This window comes from Danio rerio, chromosome 12, assembly GCF_049306965.1.
Source record: "Danio rerio strain Tuebingen ecotype United States chromosome 12, GRCz12tu, whole genome shotgun sequence".
NCBI classification, from domain to species: Eukaryota; Metazoa; Chordata; class Actinopteri; order Cypriniformes; family Danionidae; genus Danio; species Danio rerio.
Window position 1 is genome coordinate 14,359,128 of NC_133187.1, and position 11,430 is coordinate 14,370,557.

At 35.0% G+C, this 11,430-nt stretch overlaps 1 protein-coding gene across 4 annotated transcripts in view; it reads left to right on the forward strand.

The window, feature by feature from the left end:
• ppp1r16a (protein phosphatase 1, regulatory subunit 16A) overlaps positions 1-4,210 on the forward strand; it is a 47,168-nt gene extending 42,958 nt beyond the window's left edge. For all 4 annotated transcript variants that reach the window (XM_073918296.1, XM_073918297.1, XM_001334437.7 and 1 more), the window contains exon 12: positions 2,097-4,210. In XM_073918296.1, coding sequence (XP_073774397.1) covers positions 2,097-2,570 — 474 coding nt within the window. In that variant the 3' untranslated portion in view covers positions 2,571-4,210. The remainder of the gene's footprint in view (positions 1-2,096) is intronic.
• The last annotated feature ends 7,220 nt before the right edge of the window (positions 4,211-11,430 follow it).

Consider the following 11,430-nt stretch of genomic DNA (forward strand, 5'->3'; position numbering starts at 1 on the left):
TAATAAAAATAAATATTTAAATAATGGAGCCTAGTTTTCAGCCAGCATTATTGTTTATTGAGATTAAAATAATAAGAAAAAGAAATTGAAATTGAGATGAGAAATATTGTTATAGCAACACTTGTGACTGCTTTGGAAAATCATAGACATCATGGCTGACTGTGAAGGAACATGTAGCCTGGCACATTTGTTATGACAAGTCAAGATTTTATCGAGACAAAATCGCATAATCTGACATTGTGACATTCGTAACTAACAATAAAAATCATATGGTCTGACCAGGGTTTAAGACCAACCAGGCCACTTTATGAATGAAATTTAGGAATACGATGACACCACAGAACAAAAATAAACAAAAACGCATTCTAAAGTGAGTATTTCTATGATTTTAAAGGACATAGACTTAGATATGGAAGACTTTAAAAAAAAAAAAAAAAAAAAAAAATATATATATATATATATATATATATATATATATATATATATATATATATATATATATATATATATATATATATATATATATGCGCTATTATTTATTTAACTGCTATTAAAATATACTACTAATCCACTCGTTAATCAGTTTTTTTTGTAAGTTTTAGGCCTGTAGCCAAGGGGGTTTGGGTGGTTCGAAAGACCAAAAGTTAGACTATTATTATTATTTTAAAATTTTTCCCATCATTATCAAAATAGGCAAATTCTGACTGAGGAAAGTAATAAATAAGTATCTTTTCATATTTTTTATTCAAAATGTTCATTATTTATATAACTATAATATAAAACTTACAGTTTAAATGCACACTTGTAAATAAACACTTAAAACGGTAGTTTGGCAATTTGACAGAATGGTTGAAAGTATTTTTTGGTACATCAAAAAGTGTGGTTATTATAACCATCCAACACGATAACCCAGCAAGCATTAGTTTTTTAAAATGTTACTAAAATGCAATATTATGCATAATTAAATGGAAAGTCAGACAAATAACTGCAAAAAAGTTTTTTTTAGTGCCCCTTAGTGCCCCCACCAGTGCCGATATACAGCCATATCTCGCTGCTACGAGTGTGATATTGTGTTTATACAACAGTTTGACGACATAATTGTGTATATAAAAACAAAATCAAACATGGAGAGTCTCAAAAACCCTTTTGTATGAGGAACTACTTTCTTCCGGATTCAAATCATAAGCTGACAGCTAAACAGTTGAGCAAGCATCATTTAAACTTTAGATCTGTAGTGTCTGCTTTTTGCTGGCTGTATGTGGGAGGAGTAATACACAAAGGGTAAAGAGGCTGTAGGAGTTCTGATATTGCAGAATATTGCACGGCTATCAGCCAATCAGATTTGAGAACCAGACAGAACTGTTCTGTGTGTGTGTGTGTGTGTGTATATATATATATATATATATATATATATATATATATATATATATATATATATATATATATATTTTTTTTTTTTTTTTTAATTAAATATCGCAGACTAGCCTATATCAGCCTGCTACAACAACAGACTGCATTAAAGCCAGGGAAAACACGAGCATTAACGGCGTTATCATGATGGGCTCATTCAGTAGCGAACTTGCGTTTATGTGACTTACAATTTCGTTGAAAAATGCTCCTTATGTTCACCTTTTTTTTTTTTTTTTTTTTTGCCATCATCCTCACTCGTGTGTCACCCAACACACCTTATTCTGGCACAGGAAAAAACAAAACAATCCACTTCATTTGTCGCTGCTTGTATCTGAACACAGCCACAGCCTCTCACATAATAGCATGGAAAGGCACAGCCAATCAAAATGTCCATGTTTGTTTTGGGGGCGGTAGGACTTAAGGAAAAAACGTGATTTAACCTGCGTGTCTAGGTCAATGTTGACATCGCAATTTTTTTTTAAAGTGGATTAAATTATTTGTTGGGACATTTCTATGTCTCAGTGGATATTGGTGGGGACACATCACCTCCATCCACCCTAAATCTACGCCCAAATAATGGGATGATTATGTGAACTGATCTTGTGTTTATTGAGAGCTTAGTCATGTATTTGTGCCTTGACTATTCTTGATGGATTTTCTTGTATTTTTTCCCTCTTTTGATTTAGATGTCCAGCTCTAATGCCATCGCTGTTCCTCCATTAGACGTTGGCGAGGTGGAAAATGGAGCCCAAGTTATAGGGAACGGTAGCACAGGTTCATTTTCAGGAGAACTCCAGAGCGGGGGGCTCATGGATCGCAGCGCCTCCTATCAGCTCTCTCCAGGTTCAGCTTCTGCTGGCGGGGACAGCATGAGCAGAGAGAGATCTCACCACACACTCGCAGATCTCAAACGACAGAGAGCTGCAGCTAAACTGAATAAGCATCCAGCACCACCTTTACCCTTGTCTGCAGGCACACAGGATGAGCCTGTCCCTGAGGGGCCTCCAGGGACGCTGGAGCCCTCCGAATCAGTACAACAGGTTGTAGCTCCTAATGCTGTGTACTTTACCCAGGCTAGTGGAGATCCACCTCTGCTGAAGCTCAAAGCACCAGAAGAGGAAACAACCAATACAAAAGAGCCATGCTGTGGACTCATGTAGAAGCAGCAAATGAACAGATTTGGTTTCTTATGATTTTGCTGTTCTTTCTACATTAACAGAATGGAAAGTGTCTGGCAGGTACGTGGAATTCAGTTTTATATCTTACACTTTGTCTGACTATTGCACATGAATGTTTTTTCAACACTAATATATTATTACATGTATATTTCATAACACTAAGAAATGTATGATGGACCAGACAGATTTCTGACTGAATATCGCAAATGTGAAGAAGTTAGAAGTTCCCGCATTTGCAAAACTTTCATGGAGTAATTGCAATGTTTTTGCAGTATTTCACACTATTATGCTTGTATTGTTTCTTTTATTTAGTTGTTGTGGTCATTTAAAGTTTCATAGTATTGGCAATGTTCAATACATTGAGAAAAAAAAGACACTGAGCACTTTTGACCAAACTTTCTGCAATTTTCTTAACTTTAACACACATACACACATATACAGTATATAGATTAATGTGACAAAAAAAGCACATTTGAGTTGCACTGATCACTATAAAACCACATTTCATGTATTTTAAAGGCTGCGTCTAGAAAGTACCATAGCACACTTGCTCTTGGGGTGTGGGCACACCTGGCACATTTGGTTTGATTAAAACAAGCTTAATACAAAATCGAGAGTTTCACCAAACAGACAGACTTGGGCCACTAGGAGAGTCCTGGTTAGCTTCCAAACAAACTAGTTCGGTTTGACTGAAATGTCCACTTAGCATCAACTTAAGATCTGAAAATGAATCAGAAACAGGTTGTGAAGTCACAATCACTTGATTTAATGCAGAAAAAACTGTTTATCTTACAAAAAGGGGGAATGGCATATCCTGGCAACCATCTATTAAACACAAGCGTGCTTGGTGGACAAATAAGAAAGTCTTTGAAATTAAGCTTAAAGGTTTGATATTAATAGGTTCAATCGTATCTAAAAGAACAATGTCAATGCATAGTGAGCTGGATTAAATGCATAATTTTCTTTTTTGGAACAAATCAACTAAGAGAACCAAACTACAAGTGTGAACACATTCTTAGTCTTCTTCAACACCTGGTTGAATCATTTCATATCTCTTTCATCTGGCTTTGTCTTTTTGGTGTTTACCATAAAATAAAATGCTGAAAGATTGTTATTTTAGTGAGTGCAAATCATTGTTTATTTTATATTGCTTACCTTTCCTTAAATGTTTATATCCCAGATTATGTCGTGGATAATATTTTAATTTATTTAAAACATGCATAAAATGTTGTCTCAATGTAACTAAATGTATGTCGTAAAAGACACTTTACTGTACATTGGAGTGCTTATTGTAATCTAAGAAATAAAATGGGATTGTATTTTACACCTTAAACTGTGCTGAAGCATCACAATTTAAAAGGCTATTTTATACAAGTATATTCTTCTGATTTCAAATGATTTCTTATTGAATAAGGAAAAAATATGCAGACCATACATTTTTGAATTTTTAAAAAGTTTTTTATAGTGAGAAACTAAGTAGACTTAAATAAAAAAACAACAATTTTGTATCTATATTCAGGAAATGTGGTTAATTTCAGTTAATTTTTTTTTAATTTTAAAGATGTATACAAAAGTCTTGTCGTCGATCCCAGTTGTAGGAACAACAAATAATAACTTGACTTCTAGTTGATCATTTGATTCATCTGATGTATCATCAGTTGAACTGCATCCCAATCATCACAAATACTGTAAAAGACCTATTGGATTCCGCATGGACCCAAGATTCGAATAGAAATCAGTCAAGTTTGGTGAAGGAAAAATCATGGTTTGATTTTTACATTACATTACAAACCACAGGTGAGACCAGATCTTCAGCAGGATTGCGCTTCTTTTCATACTTCAGCTTCTACATCAATGTTCCTGAAACCAAAGAAGGTCAAGCTGCTGCAGGATTGGCCAGCCCAGTCACCAGACATTAACAGTATTGAGCATGTATGGGGTAAGATGAAGGAGGAGGCACTGAAGATGAATCCAAAAAAATCTTGATGAACTCTAGGAGTCCTGCAAGAACGATTTTTTGCCATTCCAGATGACTATTAATAAGTTATTTGAGTCATTGCAGAGATGTATGAATGCAGTCCTCCATGCTCATGGGAGTCATACACAATATTAATTGCGCACTGCACCATCACTTTATATTCTATACTGTACATTATTTCTGTTAAGTGTCAAAACTTTTGTCTTAGCAGAGTCAGACCTTACTGTCCTAATTAAATTTAAAATCAAGGCATGATCATATTTTATTTTGGTAAAATAACCGTAATCTAGAGGCCTTTGCCTCTCATATAAGCCACTTCTGATACCAAAATGATCAACTAGAATTCAAGTTATTTTTGTTGCTCTTACAACTGGGATAAACAACAAGACATTTGTGAGACACTGTACCCCTGTAGGGTAAATTATCACGCCTGAATCGCAGAAAGTTAGTGTACTTCTGTTTCTATTTTTTTATCCTGCTAAATAATTGACAATATAGTGCTGTAAAAAAGGAATGAAAGCAAGAAGTATGGTTTAATTGGCTTTTAATTGATTTAAGTCTATTTTTAGTCAGATTTTAGTCAGATTTCTTTGCACTTTAAGGCTTAAGGCTGCATTTGATGTAAAATTGTGCTGCTTTGTTTACAAGCAGATAAAAGTAATATTTAATAGTTTTGTGTAAATAATAGTGATTTTTCAATAATAGTGAAAATGTGATTTTTCCAGAATAACGTGCAAGGTCTTCTTTACCTGTTGTGATAAGATTAAGTCCTCTTGTTATTTTGCTTTGGTGCTTCAGTCCTGAAATGTCAAGAACATGTCTTTCCTTACCATATCTTTTGTGCAGTTTTACCTTGGAGTTTTAAATGTATTTGAATAATAGCTAATGATAATAATAGCAGCAATTCACTTTTAATAATAATTGACTTACAGGTATAAATTTACCTGCTGGATCTGTTTTTGTGTTTTTTAACTATTGTCTGTAAAATGGTTTTATTAATTTAATTTTTTTTTTTTACTTATTTAATGAACTGGTAACACTTTATAATATCTACATGCCATAAATCATTTATTGAGCATTAGCAAATAGTTAATTCATTATTTGTTAAGCATTAACTCTACATTAATAGACGTTAGTAAGCAGTTGGTAAATACAGCTAACAATGCTGTTTTCTTCACTTATAAGCACACTTTTTAATGATTGTATTTTCATGCATCGTTAAAGATAATTTTTTCATTACTTAAGTACAGCATTATTTACAAATTAGTTAATTAAGAATAGTTAGTGCTATTTTAAGATCGTTCAGAATGCATAAGTAAATTATTAAACTATTCAAATTAACATTCATTTATTTTATTTTCGGCATAGTATTATTAATCTGGGGTCACCACAGTGGAATGAACCGCTAACTTATCCAGCTCGTTTTCCAGCTACAACCCATCTCTGGAAAACATCCACACACACTCATTTACACTCATACACTATGGACAGCTCACCCAGCCTACCCAATTCACCTGTACTCCATGTCTTTGGACTGTGGGGGAAACCAGAGCACCCAGAGGAAACCCACGCGAATGCAGGGAAAACATGCAAACTCCACACAGAAACGCCAACTGACCCAGCCTAGGCTCGAACCAGCAACTTTCTTGCTGTGAAGCTACAGCACTACTTACTGCGCCACTGCGTCGCCAAATTAACATTCATATATCTTATTGTTCAGGCATATACTAATAGTTAGCTGGTTTGTAATAAATGCTTTATTAAGTTCACTTCGTCCAGTTTTATGACACAATCTAAAGTAAGGACTATTTATTCTTTATAAATCCCTCACAAGCTACAGTTAAAGGCTCAGCTGAATTCTAAACAAGGAAAAAAAATGACTTTATTCATTTCTATTAATTTGGAGATGCACAAATAAAACTGTATCAAATGAAAAATAAATCTTCTCAATTATTTGTATTGTAAAATAAAATTACTGTGAAATTTGAACATCGCTAAATAACTTTGAAATGTTGTATCATAATATATAGTTAAATTAATATATTGTTGTTGTTTTATCCATTTTTATTTGATTGTATTTTTTTCTAATTGTATTTTGACACTCCTGTTATTCGACAATGTTTAAAGTTCACAGTAATTTTATTGTTTATTGTTCACTTGACACTAAGCCTTTAATTGTCATTTGTAAGTGTTTTACAAAGCATAAATAGTCTAGGTCTAGGTTTAGACTTGGTCACAAAACTGGATGTTGAGATAATAATAGCATTTATTAACATACATAGTAACCATTACTATATGCCTGAATAATAAAATATATAAATGTTGATTTCAAAAGTTTATTAATAATTTATTAACTCATTCTGAATTATTCTAAAAGCCTAAACTACTCTTAAATAAAAAATAGCTTGTAAATGATGCAAATCTGAATTTAGTAATGAACAATTAATAAGTTATAAAGTATGAAAATACAATCATTAAGTCAAGAATACAGCATTTGTAGCTGTTTTAATAAACTGCTTACTAACGTCTGTTGATGTAGAGTTAATGATTAACAGATAATAAATTCACTATTTGCTAAAGCCTAATAGATGTGTGTAGTTATTATAAAGTGTTACCAATGATCGTTGTAAATCATTTGTGTGATGATGGTTTAAATTTGTTAAGATTTACAGACTCAATGAAGAACAGATGTTAAATGACATTTAGAGATTACACAAACTGTATGATTGAGTAATAACTTAGGAGTAACTATAAATCTACAAAATATATTGTATACATCTCATATTCTTAAACTAAAGCCATTTAATTGATGGTCAGTCTGATTGCAGAAGTCTGTATTATAATTATAAACCAGTTTTCAGGGATCCTTTTGAAAAGTTTGAACTTGAAAAATATCTGCACTATTTAATACAAGCTCTAACATGAAGCATATGCAAACATTTCAACTTGACATGCAGTGTATAGAAACCACTTTTCATGTTGTGAAATGCCTTAAATGTAAAATCTCCTGACATTTTTCATGTTTTGTTGTTGTTGTTTTTGGACATACATTTTGTACATATGATCCTTTTCAATGTCATTTACTTCTTCTGTTAAACTGAACACTAATGTTTGTAAATATATTCCAAGACAGAAAACTGGTTTGAATAAATTATACTTCCATTAAGAAATGTTGCTTTTCTGTGGCCTAAACAGGATTTGTTTGGATGGTGTTACTAAATTAACTTTTGCTTTTAGTAATCCAATTATAAATGGTCAGCATAGGTGTCTTTACTCTTTCCGTTGAAGAAAAAAAAAACAACAACATCAGGTTATTGTTATGGTGTTTGTCACACTAATATGCCATTGCAGTATTTCATCATCAGGAATTTTATATAATTTATTCATTTCATGTTTATTTGAGCTTCTGTTATAGTATTTTTGTTTAAAGAGCACACACAGAAATACTGTTTACCATATACAGGGTTTATACGGTCATGGAAAACCTGAAAAAGTCATGGTATTATGACATGACATTTTCCAGGCCTGGAAAAACTTTAAAGATTTTTGAAAAGTCATGGAAAACAGATATCTGTGTACTTGAATAATATTTACTTCTTTTCTGTCCTTGGCAAATCACATACTCTCAAGTTATTAGTGTGGTGTAAGCATTATCTAAATCAGTTTTATACAGATATAAATATAAACTGAAACTAAATAGATTGTTGCGTGTTTTACCATATGCGGTAATAAATTCAAACATGAATTGTTTTTCTTTTACCATTCATATGCCGACATTTGATGAAACATTAGGTCATAAAAAATTTATTTGAAAGTCTTGGGAAAATCATGGAAAAGTCATGGAGTTTTAGTAGTAGAAATGTGTATGAACCCTGCATGTAAGTAATAAAGGCACAGCAGGAAATCTGCCAAAATGTTGTCTGTAAAGTCATTCGCCGAAAGATTTCTGTGGCTGAACAACACTTCTGTGCATATAACCTATTTGTAAAACAACAAAATCTAAAATATTTTTTAGAACATAACAATACCTGTCTAAAAGAAATACTTTAGCCAGGGTGTCATCCTTCCTCCAGCGTGTAAAAGTAACTCCAATATTAATTCAGCACTTTTTTTTTACAGATGTCACTCTAGCCCATGTGAACATGGCGCACACGTACATGCAAACGGCGGCCATCCAATTAAGACATATGCAGACGACTCATCCTCAATACTGCAACAAAACCAGAGCATTTTTTGAGCGCATGGGAAAAGAATTGACACACACCCAAAATGAGATGAGGGACGTCACAGCTACAGACAAAGAAACTTTTTAAAAATTGGCAACTAATATAGGGGCAATTTAAAGGCCAAAGGCTTAAATTTTTCAGTTACAAATGGCCTATAAATATTTTGCTTTTATATTTCACATTAGCCTATTATTTGTGCATAAACAGTTCTAGATATAGTCATAAACATACCATTTGTTTGAAAACAACATTTTTTTTGTCATCCTAACTGCAAACTAAGGGTGCTTTCACACCTACACTTTTGTTTCGGAACGTATCTCGTTTGCCCAGTTAGCGCGGTTCGATTGGCATATGTGAACAGGGCAATCGCGCTCTGTTCCGCGCCAAAGTAATCGCTCCGAGATCACTTGAATGAGGTGGTCTCGGCTCGATTGAAATGAACCCTGGAGCGGTTCGATTGCAGTGAGAAAGCGATCCGATCCGAGCGCGGTTATATCACAGTGTTTTATGGATATGTAATAGGCTTATGGCTATATGAAGAGAGAATTATGAGTAGGGCGGGAAGTTTCGAGAGTCTCCGGATGCCCGCAAACGAGTGATGATCTCCCGGTAATCTCGCGTCTCTCTCCCAGTCCTCAAATAGGCATCGTCGCGCACCCTTCTCACACCTCCCCACCGTGTCTCTCCTCAGACACGTCACGCGCGCGCACCCTGTCAATCACCACCAAACCACCACCTCTCCTGACAGCTGAGCGGGACGCTGCAAAATAAACCCTGACACTCTGACCAATGTAAGGAGAGTTTACTCGCACGTGACTTGTTTTAGCTCTTTTGGTCCGATTAGAAACTTTGCAGTGTGAAAGCGAACCGCTCCAAGAGCAAAGAGCAACAATGTAACAATTTTAATCTCTGTTTCGGAACAACTGAATCGATTCACAGGTGTGAAAGCACCCTTATATGAGCGATAATATCATTAAATGTTGAGGGGGGCCTTACAATATTGTCCGGGGAGAAAAGGTGGTCTTAGGCAAAAAAAAAAAAAAAAAAAAAGGTTGGGAACCACTGCCTAATAGTACCTGAAAGGTACAATCGTGAATCTTAAAGCTACAAAAATGAACCCCAAAAGTGCATGCTTATGAATGCTTCTTTCCCCCCCCCCCATCCCCACCCTTTGTGTACTAAGTACAATAATAAAAAAGTTATTTTAATTCAATTGACCACATGAGTATTTACATTGCTAAAGCAATCAGATATATTGTTTCCTGACTGCTTCTACAAGTTTAAATGTTGATAAGTGGATAGCTGACGGGTGTAGACAGGTCCTTAAACATCTTTTACAGTTGTTCAGTTGGTTTAGGAAACCATTTAAAACTAGGGTTAGCTGTATTTAAAAAAGTTCAAGTAAAAACATAAGACAGTAGTAAACACTTTGTCTTCACCAGACAGGTCCTGTAGAATCTATAGCATCACTGAACAGCTGAACCAAGATAATGTTGCTGCTTTTACACAAAGTCCACAGCTGAGACAGCAGATCCTTTCTAGAAAACCCCCAAAAATATGATTTCAGCAGTAGAGCAAAAAAGCAGGACATATTGCAACTTCTCATTCATAACCTCGCCCAGTCTGAGTGTGCTGTGCTTGTTCTTTCAGGAGACCATTAGTGCAGAGATTTTGCCTAGCATCATGCTGTCAGTTTTGCTGATAAGGTTAACAAAAATTGTCTAGCAAAACAATATACATAAAATGTAGTCAGTAAGGTCTGAATAATATTTATTTTTAGAATTACTATGTGAGTTTTTGAATCTCAGTGAAGCCTGGAATTGTACGGTCTGGCATTGCACCATATGTTTTGCTGATAAGGTTAACAAAACAGTCTAGCATCACAATATACATTTCAAGAGTTCACACTTAGCTGATGATTATTTATAAAAGCTTGTTTGGCATGCTGTCCCGGGAGAGAGCCCTGAGCTCATGAGATCCTCTAGCCCAGGGCTCCCTCCCGTTGCAAGGTGGGAGGGGAGTTGAGCTCAGGTAGATCTCGAGAACTCCCCTGCTGTAGTAACCAATGAACAGTAAGTGATTGCTCTTGAAGATAACGACGTACTAGAAGCATATCTTTGGTGCCAATTTGGGTTATTCAATTAACTTAATTGCATGTTTTTAGGCGATGGGAGGAAACCGGGGGAAACCCACGTGAGCACGAGGAGAAGTGCAAACTCCACACAGAAATGTCTGCTGGTTTGGTAAAGCCTGGAACCAGAGACATTCTTGCCTTGAGGCAACAGTGCTACGCACTGGGCCACCGTGTCACCCATCTAAGAAGGAGGAGTAGGGGAGGAAGGGGGGACTCTTCAAAACGAAGATAGCAGTGGAATGAAACCCAGGGTATTTATATTAGTTTAGGAGTCACTTGATTGGAGCGTAGTGAATTGGATAATGCGGATCCAGCTGCTGGTAATCATAAGCACGTGATCCTCTCGAAATTTGTTTATACATAAACTTCACTTCAAGAGTTCACACTTAGCTGATGATTATTTATAAAAGCTTGTTTGGCATGCTGTCCCAGGAGAGAGCCCTGAGCTCATGAGATCCTCGAGCCCAGGGCTCCCTTCTGTTGCAAGGTGGGAGGGAAGTTGAG